At 42.7% G+C, this 23,559-nt stretch overlaps 3 protein-coding genes and 1 long non-coding RNA gene across 5 annotated transcripts; 2 read left to right on the top strand and 2 right to left on the bottom strand.

Moving 5' to 3' along the window:
• Nucleotides 1-105: 105 nt before the first annotated feature.
• Nucleotides 106-3,749, top strand: LOC126918745 (nucleolar GTP-binding protein 1). The gene is made up of 8 exons (XM_050727089.1): nucleotides 106-315; nucleotides 403-677; nucleotides 751-988; nucleotides 1,076-1,318; nucleotides 1,392-1,643; nucleotides 1,742-2,020; nucleotides 2,101-2,379; nucleotides 2,491-3,749. Exons 1-8 carry the CDS (start codon nucleotides 268-270, stop codon nucleotides 2,788-2,790), a joined length of 1,914 nt encoding a protein of 637 aa, XP_050583046.1. The 5' UTR covers nucleotides 106-267; the 3' UTR covers nucleotides 2,791-3,749.
• LOC126918746 (bone morphogenetic protein 2-B) lies at nucleotides 3,259-18,680 on the bottom strand. Its single transcript, XM_050727090.1, has 3 exons — nucleotides 13,755-18,680; nucleotides 8,464-8,584; nucleotides 3,259-5,594 (listed from the first exon to the last, which is right to left on the bottom strand). Exons 1-3 carry the CDS (start codon nucleotides 14,685-14,687, stop codon nucleotides 4,762-4,764), a joined length of 1,887 nt encoding a protein of 628 aa, XP_050583047.1. The 5' UTR covers nucleotides 14,688-18,680; the 3' UTR covers nucleotides 3,259-4,761.
• On the top strand, nucleotides 6,398-20,802 carry LOC126918784 (uncharacterized). 2 transcript variants are annotated; one of them, XR_007711433.1, is made up of 5 exons: nucleotides 6,398-6,977; nucleotides 8,167-8,310; nucleotides 8,540-8,641; nucleotides 9,531-9,657; nucleotides 20,620-20,802. It is a non-coding gene; the product is annotated as an uncharacterized LOC126918784 (long non-coding RNA). The 2 variants fall into 2 exon arrangements; XR_007711434.1 differs by lacking the exon at nucleotides 6,398-6,977 and adding an exon at nucleotides 7,184-7,611 and having other exon boundaries at nucleotides 8,174-8,310.
• LOC126918773 (inositol oxygenase) lies at nucleotides 18,802-22,076 on the bottom strand. Its single transcript, XM_050727164.1, has 6 exons — nucleotides 21,946-22,076; nucleotides 21,306-21,489; nucleotides 20,658-20,866; nucleotides 20,383-20,519; nucleotides 20,079-20,309; nucleotides 18,802-19,806 (listed from the first exon to the last, which is right to left on the bottom strand). Exons 1-6 carry the CDS (start codon nucleotides 21,961-21,963, stop codon nucleotides 19,698-19,700), a joined length of 888 nt encoding a protein of 295 aa, XP_050583121.1. The 5' UTR covers nucleotides 21,964-22,076; the 3' UTR covers nucleotides 18,802-19,697.
• Nucleotides 22,077-23,559: the final 1,483 nt, after the last annotated feature.

Raw genomic sequence — 23,559 nt, 5'->3', positions numbered from 1 at the left:
TAACCTTTCTGGTGTAACTTGATGTAACATGTAACCAGTACCTGACAGTACCATTAGTCTCTTACGTTTGCCGCCAGAGCGCTGATATCGCAACTAAAGTTGTGTTCATATGACGAATGATGTAAAATTTCGGTATGTACACGTGGTTGTATACGCTTTGTGAATTTTTTATTTATTTTACTCTTAAACTTGGTCATTAAACAGTTTTTACAAACTTTTCAAGTGTAAGATTTTGATAAAACGATAAGTCGAAAGAACAACTCAATAATGGCGTTATACAATTTCAAGAAAATCGCGGTTGTACCTACCGCAAAGGTTAGCAACTTTGTTTTTAATTTTCTATTTGGTAATTAATTCAATTGTAATTCAAATTTCATTTAATAAATATTTCCTTTTGTCTAGGACTTTATTGATATAATTTTATCAAAAACTCAACGCAAAACTCCAACCGTTATACACAAAAATTATAAAATTGCGAGGATACGTGCATTTTATTTGCGTAAAGTGAGGTTTACGCAACAAAACTTTCATGACAGATTATCTCAAATTATACAGGAATTTCCTAAGCTAAATGATGTTCATCCATTTTATGCTGATTTAATGAACGTCCTTTATGACAAAGATCATTACAAATTAGCTCTTGGTCAAATAAATATAGCGAGACATTTAATCGATAAGTAAGTATATTGAAATAGTATTTTTTCAAATATCACTGTTTTTCAATGAAATTCACATATATCGTCAAAATAGTGTAGCCAAGGATTATGTCCGTTTGATGAAATATGGAGACTCTCTATACCGTTGTAAACAATTGAAAAAAGCTGCTTTAGGACGTATGGCAACAATTATGAAGAGGCAAGCAGCAAATCTGGCATATTTAGAGCAAGTTCGTCAGCATTTAGCCCGATTACCTAGTATAGATCCTTATACGCGCACTATAATAATATGTGGCTTCCCAAATGTTGGTAAAAGCAGTTTCATTAACAAGGTAATTTAATTTTAATAACTATTAACAGATTATTTATGCATTTTATGCACAGGGAACATTATGAACTGTTTTAATTGTTCTATTTAGATAACTCGCGCTGATGTTGAAGTTCAACCATATGCATTTACAACAAAGTCATTATACGTTGGTCATACGGATTACAAATATTTAAGATGGCAAGTGGTTGATACACCTGGAATTCTAGATCATCCACTTGAAGAAAGAAACGTAATAGAAATGCAGGCAATAACTGCACTCGCGCATTTACGAGCAGCTGTACTTTACTTTTGCGATATATCGGAACAATGTGGTCATAGTTTAGACGAGCAGGTAAAGTATTGGTTTCGTAGCTAACCAAAGTATACATTTTATTCAAATATGATTCAACAGTTTTACCTTCTAGGTGAAACTATTTGAATCGATTAAACCTCTGTTTGCTAACAAACCTTTGACAGTTGTGGCAAATAAAGCGGATATTTTGCGTCTGGATGAACTTTCGCCCGAAAAACAAGCTCTTTTAAAGTCGTTGGAGGATAAAGATGTCCCAGTGTTGGAAATGAGTACAATTACTGATTTTGGTGTAATGGACGTGAAAATACAAGCGTGTGAACGTTTGTTAGCTTTCCGTGTTGATCAGAAGATAAGAACGAAAAAGGTAAGATAAATACTTTTTAAACACCTTTTGTGTTACTTTATAGTAATGTAAAAGGCGTTAAAACACTGGTTCAAGTTCTTGAATGTTTATGACTGCAGGTAGAGGGACTGCTTAATCGTTTACACGTTGCACAACCTGTGCCGAGAGACGATAAAATTCGCGCTCCTTGTATTCCTGAGAGCGTTTTAAGAAAGAGGAAGGAAGGATTAAAGATAAAACGAAAATTAGAGCGAGAAATAGAGGAAGAAATGGGAGACGATTATGTACTTGATTTGAAGAAGAATTATGACATCGAGGGCGATCAGAAATATGATGTTATTCCAGAAATTTGGGAAGGACACAATATCGCTGATTACATCGATCCAGAAATATTTAATGTTTGTACAACATTTATTCATTTTAAATACGCGTATTACATTTTGCTTGGATAGTAGTTTATTTTTATCCTCTACGGTAGAAATTAAATGACCTGGAAAAAGAGGAGCAGCTTCGCGAAGAGGCGGGAATGTACGATTATAAAGTGGCTGAGTTGTCCGAAACGATGCAAGAAATTGTACAAATGGCTAAGCAAATTCGAGATAAGAAGGCTATTATGAAAGACGAAGCCCGAATACTGAAGGCTTCTACAAAGCCTGTAATGCCGCGCACAGCAGCGGCGAAACTTCGAGACAGATCGGTATCGAAATTGAAAGAACAAATGGAAGACTTGGGTATCGATATGGAAGACACAGAAAATGTGAGTAACGCATCGAAATATAATCAAAATAAATACCAAGAATAACGATATGTAACGGAACGAAATGTGTATAAGATTCGCGTATATGATTATTTGTTTAAATTCCAATAGGCGCACTTTACCAAGACTAGAGGACGTGCAAGATCTCTATCGCAACCAGCTAGGAAACGTATGCGACTGCAATCCGAGTCTCAATCAAGAGCTCGAAGTAGTTCAAAACCTGCTCGCGACGAAATGGGTGTAAAGGATTCGACGATGAAGACTAAATTAAAGAACATTGCGCATAAAGCTTTGAAGAAAAAGATCGCGAAGAAGGGATTGAAAGGAGAAGCAGATCGATTCATCGGCACGAAAATGCCAAAACATTTGTTTTCGGGAAAACGAGGTGTTGGAAAAACAGACAGGAGATAGTGGTATTTCGAAATTGTTATTTTCGAAAATCTTTTCCAAATTTTCATTGAATCGATGATTCATTTCCCATGTATTGCGTGAATAAATCGACGTTGCTTCGTAATTACGATAGTATCCGTAAAAGGTTAGTTAAACTCGCTGAAAGATAATGCAACAATGTGAATGAATTGTCTTAGATTGCATAATTTAGTGCCAGTAAACCGACCTTTGGCTTCGTACGTAGGGTAAGAAACATCGCATTCAGCGAAAGTTTATTACTGTCGTATGTTGATAACCTTTTACATGCTGCGGTATTGAAAAGTTTGCCTTATTCGTAGATTCGTATTCCTTCCTGTGTAACCTATATCGAATGTGTCATGTTGTGCAATGCTTACTGTCGCTTCATATCATTGTTGCGTTAGAAAATCAAGTAACTCTTTATGCCGGTTGTTGGATAAAACATTTTGTTCAATCAAGATCAGTTATGGATTATTTGGTTATAAATAAGGAATAAAATTTTATTTTACATCATCGATAGTAGTCGATTAGACAAATACATGTAACGCGAGGTTACGATTATGGTGCGTGATCGAAATTGACTCAGCGAACGATACATGTTTGCATCACGACATGAGAACGCATTTAAACTTTTGATCGAGGTGCAGCGGAAGCATTATAATTTCGGTTATGCGTTTGTACATATACAACGAAGGCGAAACAGGGGAGTCTTCTGGGTGATAGTCCATAAATGTTATACATATATATAGTTGCAGGAGCATTCGCGAGATTTCCGCCGTGCACAAACTTCGGTTATGCTACCAAGTTTCGATCAAATCCTCTGTACAACGTTAACATAATTTCATTGGTAAAAAAATGCACAATCTTTCAAAGATTCGTTCGATAATATTTTAATATGTAAAAAGATGTAACAGTTTCCATCGTTCGATATTTGATCGAACAATAAATTATAAGCAATTAAATTGTTCCGGTTAAGACTTCATTTAATAGTGACACTAACCAAATAAACGAAACATTGCTGTCGCGGTATTTCTTTCTTCTCGTTGTCAATAACTCTATACACTTAATGGTTTTTCAATATCAAAATAGAAAAACAAAGAGAAGAAGAAAAGAAAGAGGAGGAGAGAATATAGAAAATAGTCGAGAAAATAAGATAGAGAAGAGGAAATAAGGCAAAAGAGGATGAAAGTGTGAAATACGATTACTACAAGCAGAAACGCCAGATATCTTTTAGTATCACAGTCAATGCGAAAGCCTGGATCGGGAGCCTGGACTTTCGATGATGCCTCGAGTCGAACCGAATCGAACGTTTATCAGCGATACGATTAAATCTTTCGTCATTCGTTTTACGGAATAACTTTTATCGATCGAAACGTTCGCAAATGTATATGCCAAGCGGACAAGGGGTCAAGCGGAAAAGGAAAGTTTCGCGTGATACGTTAACAGCAAGTGTTTTCGGTATGTCGCGAGTAACGACGAAAAAGTGACACAACCGAACAGTATTCGGACGATTCTTTGGTGAGTCGTCTGCGACTATGAAAACCCTTGTCCTTTCGTCATTCTGTAACCAACGTTTTCAATCGCAGCATTTACTGGTCCGTATCATCGTGTCGTTTCGATCGAACGTATACATATATATTCTATCGTTCGCTCCCATTCACTCGTTTGTTCGTTCGCTCGTTCGTTGTTCGTTCACATGTACATATACTAATTAGTTGATTGAATTAGACTGTGGTTACAGTGGATGGGTATTCGAACAAACTGACGTTCTGACGAAGATACATCCGCCTAATCAAATATGTATATAGATTTTTACGAGTATATTTATATGCATTGCAGTCTTCAGATGTTTCGTTCGTTAGAACTCAAGTTCGTTCGAATAAGCATCCACTATAAACATGACCTTAGTTAGCTCTGTTGCTCAGTCGGTCATTTAGCCGATTCGTCCATTCGGGAAGAAAGGACAAAGTATTTTTAGGAACAAGCGCATTCCAGTACTTGAATGTTCTTCCAGTACGAGTTTTTCAACTGAGTAGCATCGTTCTCGTCGAAATAAACGATCATCAACTCGTCGAGCTTACTCGGCGCGCAGCATGGTTTAGGCACTTTTTTTCTATCTTCCTTCCACAGCAGACTTTGCAGAAGGGCGTGATGATGAGCTGGATTGTATCTAGGCGGGCATCGTCCTTTACAGTATCCAGCGTCGAAGGTTTTCGGGTAAACGATAAATTCGAAACCTTTCAAGTCTTTAAACATGACGGTAAGCTCGTGTCTGCAACACTTTTTACTCTCGCCTTTGCACTTTGTCCTACGACCTTTGTGCAGAGACATCACATCTTTGGGTGAAGAACGTTTTACTCTGGCACTGCCCGAATACGTCGTGGTGAACACGTTGAGAACCGGCAAGGAAAAGGTACGTGTCACCGGTTCGCTGTCTATCATAAATTCCAGTTCGACTCCTAGGTTCTCGAGCGGCGTCTCGATCCACGAGGAAGCGGCCTGAGTCACGTCGAGTTCGAGCCATCTTGGATTTCGGGAGTCCTGCAGCTGAATTTTTCTACGACCGATTAACTTTCTCGAGCGACGAAATGACGAAATTCGGAGATAGAATAACACCTCCAGCTCGGAACGTTCGGTATAGTAATCTGTCGTCGGCCCGTGAAGCAGCAGTCGCAGCGTCGCGTGATCTACCGACGTTTGATCCAGATCCTTCTGAGGAATTTCCACGGGAAAGAACAACCAGTGACGATAGGGTTTTTCCTTTTCGCTCGTTCCATCTAGTCGACTCGATTCGTTTCCAGGATACGCTGTAACAATCACGAACGAATAAACATGAACAATTGATACGCGTAACGCGTAACGTTACGTAAGTGAAAACCTTGAATTATCTTCGATCTTTTATCGCTACATTCCCTCCTCGTTCTCTCGCCTGTTGGTATGTCGACGCTAAATGGAATCCACGATTTCTGCATTCTCAATTACCTGTCTTTTATCTTTCACCTTCTCAATTTTCCCGTCGCGATTATCAACTTAACCACACGTACGTTAAGAGATTTGACAGCGGATGCGAAAATATCGTTAGAACCGCCTATGACCTATGAGAATGGACGTGTTCACGCGTATCCGGCTAGAGATCACGAGAACGGCAACTCTCGTCCGTTCCATTTTCATCGGTTAATTAGTGGAATTATTAAATTCCGGGGTAATTCGTTGGTACACGTACGTACGAGTCCCTGTTCGCTTTTTCTTCGCTTCGCGGGCGTATCGAATTTTCGATCTCTTTTCGCGTAATCAATATCGTTCACGATATATTACACTTTCTTTTGCAATTTTATAGAAGTCCGATAGTAACAACTTGTCTTTTGTTTTGAACTTCACTTTCAGAAAAACCGCATTACTTATAGGATGATTCAATATTAGTATCAATATTTAATTATTATCAATATATAAGAAGTTCTAAGTTGTGTTGTATCGTATTTACATATTTAAATTTTCGTGGATATGTAATAAACAATATTGAGAATATTATTGATTGTACGCAGTCATCTTCATATTGAAGTACGCAACGATCTCATAGAAGAAAATTGATACCTATAGTTACGATGTAACTTATTCGTTAGATTATTTCGATATATTCGATCTATATTCGATCTCCCCAATTGGAAAATAGATGTTGGGTTTGGTAAGAGAAAACACGGTGGCATTCTTGTAACACAACACCGACGGATTAGCGTCGCGTCACTTAGATCGGCTCGTTCGGTAGCAGTCGTAAAACATCGTGTAATACGAAGCTCGCGTTACGGATCCTAGGAAATAAATCTGTCAGGAATAATCGTAAAAATACGACGAAACAGATTGAGAAAGTTATCTGGGTATGCGTCGTATGTCGGCAACGATATACAACGCGCAACGGTTCGACTCGAACGTTATCTCGACTCGGTGTCTCGAAACAGTCCATATTATGTATATGTATAACAAACGATTCGAGATATATTCGGTAATGTTTCTATTTTTCTTGGAATGTTTGAAAAGATCTGTGAGTCGATTTATTGCTAAAGAAATGGTCTCGCCACGATTATCGTGGTAAATATATATCAATAACAGAAATCAATCATGAAAATTCAAACTGTGAAGTAACTGGAAACGAAGTGAAATTCAGGAATTGGTGATATTTCGATATTTCAGTTTGTGTAAGTAATCGAGCAAGCCTATATGCTTCCGTCACTGAATGGAAATTCAACGGTTTCTCTGAATATTTGACTCGCACCAATTATAGCTTACCTTGCACCACTGCTATCTAAAATATTTTAGTCTGTGGGTATATCTTTTATAAATAGTATTTTACGATATTTTTGGCTTAGTTTTCGTAGAATCGGTACGCCTCCATTCGTCTAGAGTCTAGAGTCTGGGCTCGTGACGAAAAACAGTAAGGGTCGGTATGGTATAAATTACCGGCGATCTGCAATCGATTGTCGAGAGTCACGCGTGAGAGTCGTCGACAAATTGATCTTTCTCGACGATTCGTTCTTATTGCATTCGGAAACTCGTTACTCGGCATTCCGTGGCGATCGGAATTTCTCTTTCATAATAACGCAGATGCTTCTGGCGAGGCCTCTCAAGCGGAATAACGCGAAAACGGAAAAGGAGAAAATAGAGCGAAGATACGAGTTGATGGAATCTGATCGAATCGAGATAAACCGAAGTGGAATTACGTTAAGCGAAACGAAGCGTTTTATTTGTAAACTCATTCGCTTTATATCGTGTCATTCCATAAGTAACATCAGTCATGCTTTGCATTTTGAATTTCTACGATAAACTGAAACGGTAAATACGTAGCTACTGAAATTTATAATTAATTATTATAACGATCGCAAATAACATCAATATAAAAAAGATCAATACCAATGAATCAAAAAATAGGTTTGTTTTACTATGAGAATGATTAGTAGCACGCATAAAAAACATTGGATAAACTATTTAAAATGATATAATTGGAAATTGTTGCGTTATTCGCTCTATCCTCTAAACTTAGTACCGATAGATGTTCGTTTATTTTGATCACTACAGGATCTAAACAACAATGTAGTTGTAAAATAAACAAGCTATAAGAAATTTAATAAAATAGCGAATCTTAAAGTGGTAACAGAATAAAAAAGGACGAAGAAAGTGAAATAGTTAAATATTTAGGGGAAAGCAGATGATACATTATTTATTCGCAATTACGATGAAATTTTCAAGATTAAGTAACTTTGCTTTTACGTTTTTTAAATTTATTTTAAACAAACGTGAAACGACATGTAAAAAAACAGAAAATGCGTAAATAAGAAAAATTATCATGATATTAACAATCAAAGTAAGAAATTGACTTATCTTTCTCAGTTTACAGGTTATGCGAAAGATCGATAATCGCGGTTCGTTCGATACGCATCGATTCCAGATACGCCTGGTAAAATCTCGTCGACGTTGCCGAACTGGCGGAAACTAGGATGCTCGATGTTTACACAAGTAGTAATTATAGCGTGGGTATGTATATTTTTTCAGAAAGATCGTAAGATATTTCGCGTTTCCAAAGATCGCCGGTTCTGTTGAACCGATACTAAATTATCAGCGATTCGAGAACGAAGAAGAATGTCTCAATACACGATCAATCAATCATGATCAATTATCGTTGGTTACCTGTAGCGGGAAACACATGTAGAAACTTCTTGCTTTCAAAAGTTCGCTCGTCGAATGACGACTGCATTCTCATCAGGTACTCTCTGTGTGCTCTTTCGTATTCGGCTTGACTGACGTTTGCCTGAAAAAAAGGAAATATGCGAGGATGACTTATTGACCAGCTAACGAACGCACAGTGGTAGGTATGATGGTTTTATTTATTTCATACGCAGGATAAAATTTTATTAGCATAGAAGAAATTAGCGTAAAATGCATAAAAAGATGTGTAAGCGTAGCGAAAGTCATGTTACGTGGAATGGAAATTCTACAAAAATTTGAAGCTATGAAAACAGAACGTAGAACTTGATACAATATCGTTTTACTGGAAAATAAGGATATGGGAGAAATGGTTATGAGGATCTCAAAGGTCTTATTAACACGCAAGAGTTACATAATTAGTTTAAGGAGTTGTGGACAGCGTTCTTCCATTAATCAATTTGGAAAGGGAAATGAAGTTGTTGAATATCGGAGAGATTGCGTGAAAAGCGCGATAGAATCTCTGTTGGACACGTAAAGCAAAATTCCGGTGACCTATGGAAAAATTCACCGAATCGTACGCTTTTACGTTTCACTGAAATCGATCTTCAAGCGGGATAATTAGTTTGCGGGCGAGGCACTGATATAGTGTCTGCCATCTTCCCAACGTCGCGGCTCAACAACCTTTCTTCGCTTTGCCTCTCTCTTTCCTCGTCACTCGTCATTCGCCTTCTTTCGCCGTTGCTCGCCGGTCCCCCTTTGTACTTTTTTCCCTATTCTTCAAATCCCTTTGTCGTTCTCGAGCATCGTTGCAATTTTCGAGATCCACTCGAAACACGTCCCTCGCTACTTTACCCTCGCCGTCACTCGTGTTGGTATATAATTTCCATGGTGAGAAAGTCCAGACACGCTAGACGTTTCCGGTAAAATTAGCCGGTTCGCGCGGCTCTAGCTAGCCGCGGTACGCGGGATAACGCACGAGTCGACCAACATAACGCAACGCAACGATTAATAAGTGAAAAGACGTTTAATAAATGAAATGAATTTCACAGATCGTGAGGTTGAAAGGAAGGAGGACACGAGTACTGAAGGATCGTGTCGTTAAGGATGACTCAGCGAGCTATCAGAGCCGTGAGCCGTGTGAAACGGAGACACACGGACGCCTCCGCAATACGTCGAGTAAGTATGGACTCGTTTAACAGGCTGTTTTCTTTAAAGTCGGCTAGTTAGTGGATTCGAGCGAGTTCCGGTTTGTCGAGACGGTGGTCCGTCGCGTCATTCGTGCGTCAAGTATTCGCCAAGGTTTCGAAGTTGCATACTTCGAGGGAAAGATAACCCTCGTCGACCGGAATGTACGACACAAGATCGTTAGTCCGTCAGAAGGACTCGTGTGGCGAATCGTAAATCGATTGAGACACGCGTTTTCGCTCGTTGCGGATTGAAACCGAGACGTCGTTTGCCGACCCCAAGCGAGTTGACTCGTGTGCAACCGCTTGACTGGTTCGAAAGGTCGGTCAGTGTCGGTCATCGATGTCGCGTTCGTTGGTCTTTCGTCTTGGTTTGTAGCTAGACTCGACTGGCGCACGCTTGCTCAATGGCTATCACGAAACTCGAAGATGTTTCTACTTGCAAAGAGGTAGGAGAATGTAAGGAAAAGAGGAGAGGAGAGGAGAGGAGAGGGAATGGGGTAAAGAGAGGATGTGCGAGGAGGGGTAAGAAGATGTAGACATGGTATGACTGCGCGAACTTCGAACACGAACGAAATTGTAGAAAGATCCCGATACATAGTATGTACGTATGTACATGTTGCTCCAACGAGCGTTGACCGTGCGCCGGGATTCAAAAGGAACAGAATCTAAACGCAACCACGCCGCGTATCACTTTCATCGATAGTCTTGTATTATTTTCTTGGAAAAATACACCGTGGCGTAAGGAAATAAGATAGGCCTATGCAAGCTTTATGAGAAACGGTATGGACCAGATTCGTTGTAAGATATTGCATGAATTATGAATCTTAACGTTCTTTGAACGATGTAGACGGTCGACCGAACTTATCTTCTGTACGCCGTGGGCCTAAATTCGTAGTACAAATAGAGTTAGGACGACTGAAAATCAGAGTTCGTTTCCGAGAAAATGAAGTATCCGACGCAACTTTGTCATTCGTGGTTTTAGCGATTCACTTTGAAAATAGAATCTTCGACGTAACTTCGATATTAGCGAATGGGTGTAATCGCGTGGTCGGTGCGATGACCGAACGACTGCGCGATCCGTTCACGAGATATAACGTATTTGGGGAAAGAAATCTGGAAACAAGTGTATGTAAGCGCGCAACGAGGGCATAGGTGACGTTGTAGCGAATGCGGACGACCTTGAAGAAACGTTCGCGCAACCACGTACGCTCGTTTGCCTCCCACGCCTACGTCTCGAAGAAAGATCTTTCGCAAGCAACGCACATCGCGTCTAGGTGTATCGACGGACGAGTCAGGCCGCATTCTTCGCGTAATCCTCGCCCCTCTGCCTCGAGGCTCGAGGGCTCGACGAAACACGCGGCGGGAATGCGCGTCATCGTGTTTGAGATTCGAACGTTTCTCATCGAACTCGATTTCGTTCGATGTCGGGTGCGCGTTTGTAACACGTTCGATCGCGAGCCAACGCCATCACGCTCTTCTCCCATAGCTTTCTCTTCAGTATCAACCATAACGACCATGAATCTCGCTGTATCATTCTTTCTCGAGGTCGAGATGGTCTAACGCGGTGAAAGTCGTGGGAAGGTAAGCAAACAAATATCTATTTGCGATTTTCATCTTTCCAGATCGTTAAGTTCGCTCAATTTCATTGTTCATCGAGTAGAATGATCGTTGTGAATCGCGAATCATCCGAGTCGATTGGATAAATTTAGACGATCGCCACTTTCTGCTTCGTAACTCGTTACTTTCGTTTGCAAACGGAATTAACGTTTCCTTCGTATACCGAATTATCTGTCATCAGTGTACAAAAAGTATAAAGTGTACATAGAAATCATAAGAGTATAAAATAGAAATTCACGTTACTAGAACCGAAGGAAAAGTCTAATACAATGTTATATATTTGCAACATTACAGAAGCGATCAGCGGACAGCGCAATATGTAATCTGCGACGTCGTTTGCTTACAATCGTGTTGAAACTATCTCTGATCACTACGACGAAGTGCTTGCAAATCGATTGCGACGAATGCGAAAGAAAGTTAATTGGACATATTCTATGTTCTCGACGCCGCCGGTTCTTGTCTCGTCGTCCCGTCGTCCCATCGTCGTCTCCTCGTCTCTTCTCGTCTCGGATCGACTCTTTCGTCTTGTTAAAAACCAACGAAGCTGGATATAAATGTCGACGATGGACGGGTGGGTACGCGTTAAGTGCGGCGGATCATCGAACGAGGTAAAAGAAGAATGTATGTCTGCGCGCGCACGCAACCAGAAGACCTGAAAACTAGAAAACCAGAAAGATAACTGGTTCTATCTTCCCTTTGGCATTAGAGCTACATACCTACATGTATGTATATATGTAGGTGCTTGCGTTCGAGACACACGTACTCTCTCTCACACTTGTCGAGGATGTCCTCGAGTTTCGAGGACGGCCAAGAATCGACGTTCGTTATCGCGTGCGCGCATAACGGCGAACCTACCGGCTATAGAGGCTGCGACAACAGGTGTTCTTTTGCGATGTCGCTCCCGCCACCTCTTCTCCCGCTCTTGTCCTTTTCAAGATCCGGAACGAGACCTCTTTCGATCATCGTCATCGACTAAATCGCCGTTCCTACCTTCCTTCCACTTTCCTACCGAAATCCTCAGTCCAAGTTCCTCCGATTTCACCGATCGTCTCGGATCGCTTGGGAATTTCCGAACGATCGATGCCAACGTTCACGTAACGCTCCGAATTTAGATGGAAACGCGTGCGTCTAAAATCACTCTGCATCTCGTGCTAAACCTCCATCGATCTCGATTCTAACTAAATCATCCCACGGCCATGGAGTTTTTATATCCGAAACTTATACTTATTTTTGTTGGTCGAATTGCTTCATTCGAATTCGTGTAACTCGTTTGATCCAAACGAGACGTCGTTTGCTTTCGCGACACGAATTAGTCGATTCGATGCGATGTAACCTGCCTCGATCGTATCGATAGTCCAACGACCCCGGCAGGTCCGGCAGTTTCATCATAGGCAACGTGCTGCATCTTCATTAGTAGCAGAAAGCGAGGGACCAGATGAAAAAAGGCGAAGAGGAACGAGGGGAGAAGAAGAGTTGAATAGAGTAGAAAAGAACAGAGCATGGCAGCGGCGGCGTTGTCGTCGTACGCACGTGGACAGCCGGTTCTGCATACCAGCAGGAATGCGCACGTGCTCGTGCATACGTAGCGAAAGTGGGGCAACGCAGACCACCCACGTTCCTCGTCTTCGACTCGCCGTTGTTTACGTACTACTTGCCGCTTGCACCATGTCGTTCCCGCGATTTCTACGGTATACACATAATACCCTTTCGCCGTCGAGTTGCTCCTTTCGATTCGATTCCCTTCCGTTCCCTTTCTTTCCTTTCTCTCGCATTCCCTTCTCTCGCCATCTGTTCCCCTTCTCTGTACCCTCTCTATCTTTTTAGTCCTTTCTTCCTTTTCGTTCATTGTTCGTTACCCTCTGCGAAACTCGACTGCCGCCATTACCGCCACCGCCACCATCGCTACTCTCTGCCTTCTCTACGTCGAGCATTCTTCTATTTCCACGTAGAGTTCCGGCTTCCCTTCACTTTTTCTTTTCACTTTCCAACTGCTTTTCCCATTTTTCTCGTGCTATTTATTATTATCATTGTTATTACTCATACCATAGACGGGAATAAATTTCCATTAGTGTATAAAAGATTGGTATAAAATATATAAAAGGAAACGCGAGCTCTTCTCGCTTATCTCGCCTGTTAAATAAATAGAATCTCATAATAACAACGACAATAATAATAGTAACAATTTTCTTCGCTCAAGCAACTTTCTCGTTGACATTACGTTGCTATGTGAATTTTTTACAGACCAAAAATTGACTCCCTAAACGAGAAAACTCGAAATGGATCGCGTAACTAACGTGTTCTAACGGACGTGTGACGTTGTCACGTGAAACATCGACATGGATATGCATATCTGTGGCCGTTTCCGTATCCGCATCGATATCGAGTGGAACAGAACGAGAGACGAGAGAAGCAAAAGCGAACTAAGAAAGGGAGGAAAAAGGGAAGAGGGAGAAGCGAAAGACTACTCACCTTGGAAGGGTCGGGTATCCTCTTGAGGCCAAGACCTCGCGCGATGCTCCTTCTGATAATATCCAGCTCAGTCTCGTCGAGAACGGTCCTCGTCGTCGGTCGATCCTCTTCTCGGAAAGCGTCCTCGTAGACGTCCTCGAGACCGGTCGAGCGGTCGAGGTCGTGTCGAGGACCGGTTCGAGAGAGCGGACTCTCCCGCGGCAGCATCGGCACGGCCGACGCGGCCGGCACGCAAAGCGCCGCCGCCGCTACTGCCACCACAACCGCCACGATCGTCGTCGCTATTCCAAACAGACGAGAAGATTCGTTGCTTCCGTTCAGCCACCGACGTCGACGACATCGTTCGCATCTCCTTCCCTCGACGATCGTTCGCCGATTTAACGATTCTTTACGCGCCACTTGTCGCCATTCATTGGAAATTCTCGGACGGTATTCCTGAACGACGTCTCTTCTCTTCTCCTTTGTATTCTGCTTGACGATATCGTCGAACCACCATCCGGATTTCCGACCTAGAGAAGACTCGAACGACGAACCTTCGAGGCGAACCACCGCGTCATCTCTTCCGGCACCGTCGTCGCCGCCGGTTGCCGTCTCGACCAAGTATCGAGAGTCTGGATCGTCGATCAGCGCCTGGTGTCTGGTCCGACAAATTCCAACCAGGGCTATTGTTCGGCGATCCTCCTTCCCCTTTCGAGCACCGTTCTCCAAGCAACTCGACGCAGTGCCGGTAAACGCGTTTCGGCCGGTCACCTCGATCGGTGCTTCCGATTCAACTTGCGGGACGATCACGCCACAGACTGCGACCCCACCGATAGGGACCGCGACGAGAGCGCGGCCGGAACTGGCGCCGCTTCGCTCGAGCAACCACACCGATGCCTCTTGCTGCTCGTTGTCACGGGTCACGAGTCGACCAGCCGTTGCCAGCTTTCCCATAGCCGGCTCCTGATCCACGAGTTTAAGCACGATCCACCGGGGCACCTCCTCCCTGGGAAGCACCTCGTCGCTATCGTGCACCGATTCTATATCTAATTTCCTACACCTCTCTTCTTTCACCTTTTTTCCTTTCCTTCTTTCTTTCTATCTTTCTCGTCTCTATCTCGTTATTATCTTCTTTACGTCGCTTTTCTTACCTTTAACTTTTACTCTTTTGTCAACCATTAAACGCGTCGACCAACATGTCAGCCGAGACTCGCGCGAATCTCAACGAATCGGTTAAGACGGTGTTTGGCGATCGACTTGGAAACGAGTACGCAAAGGTCTGCGAGATTTCCAAAAACTACTTCTACAGTGTCCGACCGCTATTCGAACCGTATTCGATTCTTTCACTTTCTTCCACTGTTGCTCTGCCACGCGACGATTCATCCGCTCCTCTTAACGCGTAATGCCAAACAATGCCGACCACGATGGATCGTCCGCTCGTTTGGTTTCTTCTTCCTACGCGACGGTAACGGTGACTGCGACAACGACCACGACGACGACGACGACGATGACAACGACGACGACGATGACAACGACGACGACGACGTTGACGTGGACGGAATAGAACCGAACGCGGAGAAGGATCGAAGAAAGCGAGAGGAAGGTAAAGGAGACAGTGCCGAGGCGGTCATCTTAAAACACAGGCCGGTCGAACATTTACGATTGTCGACTGATTTTCAATGATTCTAGGCGCCCTTTGCTCTCTGTCTCCCTCTTCTTCGTTGACTCGTCGGAAATATTAAATATCGAATGACACGAGGAACTTCTTATTGGACACGGCAGATTGAGACGGAACGGGACGAGAAAATACGACCCGCTCCGTTCGGACGTCGCGCGTCGACTGCCGAATACCGTACTCGGCAACACGCACTCGCGTATATATCCCGTTTACTACTCCCCGCCGGCGCGCCGGCCGGCTGATCGCGCTTCCAATCTCTCGGCGTCCAGTTCGACGTCGTAACCACCGCTGCTGCTGCTATCCTTGCTGTCGTCGTAGCCCCCGTCGACCACATTGTCTCGTGTTCGTCGTCTATCGTTTCCAAGCACCGATCTTTCCTCGATCGAATCTGACAAAATGAGGCACGCGGTGGTTCACCAAAGTTTCCCGATTCTTATCGTTGAAATCTTTCATGTATACGTTGCACATGTCACGTAAAACGTTTTAAAGTATCGTTAGCGCTGTAACGAGACGCGACCCTAACGATTACTCGATTATTCGATCATATTCGAAACTAATGCGAACATGCATAGGTATACAAATCAAAAAATATTCGTTGGAAATCTTTCTTTAGTGAAAAATTGGTATACCGCGTGACTAAAGGGTAGAACAGCTTAAAAGTAACAGAGATACGGAGGTACTTTATTTCCAGACATTGTCGATCGTATCTTACATGGAGTCTCGTTTCGATGTTACGCGCGAATATATCAACGCTGTACGCTATATGTATTCGCCAGAATGGAGTTTCTGCAAATTGCGTGGAATTAGGACGAACAGGATTATACGAAGAATACAGGAATTCCTGTCGAGTGGCGGCTCTTGTCGGTAACCATCAAAGTTTTACGCGACAAATGCGTCCGTGTGACGGAAGAAAAGGCGGCGCCTAGTCCGTGCTTCTTTATCACCGGAAGGACCGTTAAATAGGACAACGTCAACGAGGAAATCGAGAGACGGTCAGCCAAGAGATTGGAATAATCGCTCGCGAGGTCAAAAGTCGCCTTGAAACGACGAGTGCCTGTTCGTTTTTGTGACGCGAGATATTCGGTCGCGAAACGGTTGATATCCTTTTTTCAAGCCATCCAATCGACGAAATACGCATCTCGATGCAGGGAACGGTTTGCAGACGGAACTGCGATTCGCAACATTGACGCAACTGCTAACCGGTTACGCACGCGACCTCAAAAGTACGGGAGACTACCCTTCGGAGAGTTAAACGCTGCTCGATTTCGGGGAATCGATTGATCGGTGAAACGAATTCGCGCTAGAGGCGCGCGTTCGTGTCCCCCGGGCTCGCACGTTTTTTCGTGGAATGAAAAGTTCGCGTGACCGCGACGCAACGACCGCGTCGCATTTTCGTGGCAGTCGACGCGTCATCCGAGGGATCTCGGAACAACGTTTCAGCCCTCCGTCGATCCAAATCGACGATCCAACGCGAGAGAAAATTTCCGCGGCCGAACGAAGAAGAAACAGAAAAAGAGATAAAATTACACGCGAATGTACGCACACTTTCCCAAACTCCTATTGGACCAGCCTCGACTTTATCAACGCTACCGCGATAGTCAGATGTCGCCACAACTCTGAAATGAAATTTTAAAACATTTCATACAATACTCACGATATACGATAAGTTGAAATACTTTCACGAGACACTGCATAAAGAAAGGGAGAGGGAGAGAAAGGACGAGCGATACGTAACTACATATATAGTTTGTACGAGAATGGTATTTAGTTTGTCCTGTTTAACGCGACATATCGCACCGCGTCGCACGATGCCGCGCCTCGCTCCGTCACGTCGCTTCGTGTTTCGCTTCGTTCTACCTCGCATGGTGCGGTACGCTTGCTTGGTCTTACCCCGCCTTGCCTCGTTGCGACTCGCTAAATGCTCCTACCTCTTCGGTTTACCTCGCGTCACATCGCGTCGCGTTGTTTGTTCTTGGAAACGGCGACCGGCGGACTTGCAAGGTAGAGCATGATTCACGAATACCGGGGACGGCCAGTCCTTCCTGCACGCCCCTCGTGCACGTCCGCCTAGAAAGTCGTGGTCGTTGCCGGTCGTTGCGGCTGTTCCCGCTAATACCCCGTAATATCCCGTAATACGTCGATGACTAAGCCAATTTCGCGAGCAAAGTTCCTTCGACAACAGGCAACCTACGCGCACCATCGCTGTAACGCATATCGTTGCAAGTTACGAAGGATTCGCGCTATTTTCGAGGAATCTCTGCCGATGGGAAATCCTGAACTACATAACGCCGATTCTCCGCACTGTTACGCGCTATTCGTTACGAGTCGCCTGGAATGTTGTTCATTCTTCGTCATTGACAAATCCTTCCAGATGGTATCGCACTTGATCACTGTCGTGATTATCGTCGGTGTTGATGTCATTGATATCGGTATTGACATCAGAATCGACAATGGCATTGGCATTGGCACCGATACCAACACGAACGTTACCGCCTCCGCTCGGATATCCTCAGCCGACACAAGAGCGCCGATGAATCGCGCGTTAAAAATAAAGAAGCCCCATACTGGTGTTTCCCGTTCGCGTCCAACGAACTTGAGAGACGACGCGGCTCGAGACACCAACCGTTCCCAAGATCAAACGAGCGAATGTCCCGCGAATAACCTTCGAAACCGTACTTCCGGATTTTTCTCAACCAAATTCTTTGCCGCTATGTCATCGTAGCGTGTAAAAGACGTAGGAATCCGTTTTAACGATCTCTCTCATTTTAACCGGCTCTTTCTCTCTCTCTCTCTCTCTCTCTCTCTCTCCCTTCCTTTCTCTCCCTCTGTCTCTCCCTCTTCTCCTGGTCCAATCTTCGACCGAATCTTCGAATCGAATCGTTTCAATCTGACGTTCAGTTGGGGGAAACATGTGAATGTTTGAAAAGTGCAGCAAGTTAGCGAAGGCTAATCGCACCACGTGGGAACGAAAGAACGCAACGGGCGGGTTAAGCGAATACCACCGTTTGATGGTGCACGATGGGTCTTCTCGAAAGTCGATGCGTTTTCGATTACCACGCATACCCGTGGTTTCTAGAGCTTCCCATACTATCTTTCGTGCACTAAGGATACGGCGCATCGCAGCACGGGGTGCACCAAGGAATTCTCCCTCAACTCGAAATCTTTGCTTTGTAAAGTATCGTTATTCACTCTGGAATTTCTTCAGAACGGTATTTCGAACGTTCTATTTAGAAATCGAAATGTTTAAAACTTCAATGGGAATTGTGCGTTTAAGATTATGCGAAAGTCTAGGACGATAAGAGTATCAGGCGATATATGCATCGAGCATAAAGGGTTAATTCGTCATCGCTGATAGTAGTACCTGCCAAGATCGTAAAGCGAAGAGAGAGATTCTATGATTGTATAACAAGAATTCTTTATTCGGCGAATATTAAACAAAGACTAGTCGCGAAGAATGCATAAATTATTACATTATATCGACCACCGAGCCTCGCGCTGACGACTCTGCGTTCCTTTGGAATACGAAATGGTAAAGAGTGGTACTCGATCGAGCGAATCGAAGCAAAGAAATGGCTAAACATATACGCGGCGAGAGCTAAGGGTAAAACGAGGGCGCGTGCTAGAAATCGAGCAAAAGGAAAGAAAAGCGTAGTAAACGCAAGAATTTTATGACTGTTCCGGTCGATACGACAATTTCCAGCTTGTCCCAACTTTTCCCTCTTTTTCCCTGTCTTAGTCAGCTCTTTTCTCGGAACTCACGGTCGCTGGATTTTCTATTCAATCAACATTAGTCCTACTTTCGCGCCGATCCCTGATCCTATCGATTATACCGCGAACTTTCTTCGAAATTCGAAACTTGAAAGTCACGAGTCGTATAATCGATGAAAAGGAACGAAACGCGAACACGTCGCTCATCGTTATTCCCCGTTATTCATTCGCTTCTGCACGCTACAATTTTCTCCGTTCTTTCACCGCTTTGCTTAACCGATCTCGTTCTCTTTCACTCGACTCGACATCGACTACTTCTCTTTCATCGCGCCTTCTTCCAGTCGAGTTTCGTCGGGAACGGACAAAAGCGAAACGGATTGCGTATCAAGCTAGCGACTAAAGGATAAGTACAGTATCGTCCGATCCATTGTACTATCGTTATCGCAGATAGGAAAGCTCGTCGATCGCACGATGCCCGATGGTCGGAAGCAGGTAAACGATAACCGGTAATCGGTCACGGATTAATCGTTTGTCCATGCGTTACGCACACGGACGATTAAAATCTACGATTTCCATTTTCACCATTCTAGTACACCTGGGATGTACTTATCGATCAATTTCTCGTAATAGGGCCACAATTTCTCGATGTCCGGCACTTCGGCGCTCTTGGTGTACAGATCGTATTTACTGAAACGTAATAGTCAAACGGTCAGTCAGAGCGTATCTTTCATCTTTCTTCTTTTTATATATATTTTGGAAGACGATAAAATCGACGGTTGTCTGATACGTATTTATCAAAGACACTAAATTATTCGAGAAACTGATATTAACATTCCGCGTATATTATATTCTACCATTTTTTCCTTCTTATTTCTTTTGTTTTTTGTTTCTTTTTTTTCATTAGTTTTAGTCTTTTTGAAGAAAGAAGAGAAACGCGGTGATTGAATATGGATACTTGCTTAAAGTCGTTGATCCACTTCAGCATCTCGATATCTTCGTTGGTGCAAAAGTGCATGTAGTCGCCACCCGCGTGCCATGGATAAAACGAATGATAACGAATCATAGCTAAAGCTTGGTTTGGTAGTTTGGTTTTGTTGTGCACCAGGACACGGTACAGGTATTCGTCGTGACCCCAGGACATCAGTAACTTGTCGATGCCGCACTTTGGTTTGTACATACCGTATTTCGTGCTGAAGCGAAACGTGAAAAATGTTTTACCACGATCTTTCTTCGAGGAATGAACCAGTTCTCTTCGATACTTACTTGTATCGGGCGTCTTTACCGTCCGGATTATCTTCGAAGCTAGTTGCCCTGTAGACGATAGAATCAGCCCAGGCGCATCCCACGGGAAACGTATCACCCACAACTGCCCATTGTGGTTCCCCGTAAAACGCCATTATCTGGATCAGAGGAATTTAGCATTTACTTAAGAGAGAAGTATTTTATTTAAAGAATACGGTCTCAAGTACGAAATAACTAATTCCTTACCATTTTTTTTAGGATGGTTTCTAATCTAGAGAAGCTCCAAGATACGTTACCTTGCCCAAGTCGTGAATCAAGCCGGTCAAGTGGTACCAATCCATGTCAGGATGTTCCTTTCTGATAGATTCTGCAGTTTGGAAAGCGTGAACGATATTTGGCAAACTGGTGTCCGGATCGCTCTCGTCCACCAAGTCGTTCAACTTGATCAACGATTCCTTTATAGTCATCTTGGCCTTGTCGAATCGCAGCCATTCTTTCATGCGAGCTGAAATGTAAGAGTCGTAAGATTACGAATACGATTCACCGGATGATTATTATTCCCTTCTTTTCGTTCCCGTTATTCAAAATTACTCGTTCGTTATCTACTCGCTATTTATTTCGGAATAGCTCGCAATTGAAAACTTAATGGGGAAACACGCGACGTGAATGCAAAACTTAAGCGCACTTACGATACCGATTATAAATATTAGGACACCCGTTAACGTACAAGTATCTTCTGCTTAGTAATTAAATTACCTACTACGTTTATTTTATTATAAATCCATTATTTCATTCGTTTATCGCGTGTACTTTATAGTCTAGAATGCTAAACAAAATAAGATAAAGTAAAACTGTATAGGATTTTCCATTGTACGTAACGAATAGGTGTCCTGATATTTACGTCAGTGCACCTACATACATGTGCATTACGATGTATTACTCACATTTTACAAACTCGACGGTTTGATTAGCGTGCATCTTTTCGTAGGTCTTTCGAACCCGCTCCTTCACCGGGTCGGTCGGATCCTCAGAGAAATCTCTAAACTCGCCCTTCAGTTTTCCCGCGTAAACAGTCTCTGGTCGATACTTGTCCGAAGGATCCAGGATGGTTTGCCTTTGCGGCTGTGCCTGTCGTCACATATCAATCACACTTATTATTTTTTCTTTTTCCCTCGCTTCTTCCTATTTGTCCTGTGATTTCAAAAACACTAAACACCGAGGCCGTTGCCCACGTTCCGATGGATGTCGGAGGACTCGTAATTCAAATTTAGAGCAAAGGAGAGACACGTTTGCCTCCAAATTTCGTGAAAGTCGATCGTGATTCGTGTTTATCGACATCGTCTTTTTTTTCGTAGGGTTTGCGCACCGTACACCGTACATCGACAACCGAAAAATGTTGTACCGCAACGAACGACACGGAAGTCAAAAAAAAGGAGACGTCTCGGAAAAAGAGAAATGGAAAATTGCGTTCGATTACCATGGCGACGATTAAAGATCAAGACGATCGATCATCGAGACAAATTCGATCGAAGAAGCTAACGATCATCGCTACTACTCGATTCATCGTCTCCTGTTGATACTTACGAGCGTTTTGGCCGACATCTGTCTATGCGACTATATTCCAACTGGTATTGAGTATGCAACACTGACTAACTGGTCCCATGCGACCGAGTTAACTTATAAATCTGAGGCAATTCAACCCTTGACCTCTGTCTCATCAAAGTATGGTCACGCGCGTAATGTTCGGTAAGCGATAATGTTATCTCGATCCAATACATTCGTATATGTTTCTAAACAGACGAACCCACAAAATAAAAAGCATTTTGTGGAATTTAACAATTTAGCAGTAGCGCATTCTACGGATCTCCCCATTTCGAACTCTTCGTCCAATCAATCTATCCATCTCTTCAGTACCGTTCACAGTACCAACCTATCTTTCTGTCTCTCTCTCTCTCTCTCTCTCCCTTCTTCTCCTCTTCATGCCTTGCGAATAATATTTTCTTTTACTGTTCTTTCATCGTCAGTGTTCCAAGTTGGAAAGTTTTTAACTTCGCTCACGTAATATTCTGGTGCCATTGATATTCGATTCATTGGATCATCCGATTTTTTGTCGTCATTTTTTCTTAACGTTCTTCTTCCCCTTTTACCCGTATCTTTCCCTTTTTGCTGGAACTCGTTTCGCGATGAAACTAAAGATACTAATTCGGATGAAAATAAAAGTATAATTTCATTTCTTTTATCCCATTATTCTCTCTTTTTCGTTCGAGTTCTTGTTACCAAACAGATGTTATTTTGGATGAAAACAAACATTTGCATTTTTCTTTTTTTCTTTTAATTCACTTCCCTCCTTTCTTCCGTAAGCAAGTCTTTTTTATCAAAGGGACGCTATTTTCTTACACTATTTTGCTTTGATATACTTTTCCCTCTCTTTTTATTAACGGTTTTCTTATGAAAGAAGCATTATTTATCTTGGACGAAAATAAAAATGTATTTCGCAATTTGAATCGATCCATAACGTTATATAATTAACAAAGCATACAATTGGACGTAATCGCGTGAAAAGCGACGCATAAAGATATCGTGCGGGCTCATGAATGGCATTCTTTATATTATGAAAAAGATGTTTCAAACTGTACCAGGGACGGTATGAAAAAGTTTCGCGTAACGGTATTTTTCTATTGGCTAGTGAAAAGACAGTCTATTTCATCAACGATTAAGTCTTTCTTGAAATTACAAGGATGAGAAGGAGGACCAGAAGGAAGAGAAAGAGGATGAAGAGGAGGAAGAAGAGGAGAAAAACAGAGGTTACTCTGTTAGCCTGTAATGTTATAGACCCTGAATTCTTTTGACTGGAAATTGAAGAAAGGAAATTGACGCTTCACGCTTTTGTATTACAAATTAGTACTGAACGATTCACCTCGTGGTACGCGTTTCTACTTTCGATCGAATTTGTGCGTCTACGAACTATCAGGAGGTACTTTCAGTCATTTTCGATACACTCGTATTTTTCTAACATTGGAAAATATCCCAGGTTCGAAGAAAATACGAAGAAAGTCGTTACCGATACGTGATTTCCTGTTAAACATTTTCTTAAAATATCGAAAGTCTGTAATTTGTTGAAATCGAAATCGAAATATAAAAGTTTGAGAGCCGCAGCAGGATTACAAGTAATAACGTTGTTGCTCTCGCACTACGTTG

Source organism: Bombus affinis, chromosome 7 (genome assembly GCF_024516045.1).
Source record: "Bombus affinis isolate iyBomAffi1 chromosome 7, iyBomAffi1.2, whole genome shotgun sequence".
NCBI classification, from domain to species: domain Eukaryota; kingdom Metazoa; phylum Arthropoda; class Insecta; order Hymenoptera; family Apidae; genus Bombus; species Bombus affinis.
The sequence above is the reverse complement of the archived record's forward strand: the minus strand, read 5'-3'. Positions and strand labels throughout refer to the sequence as shown.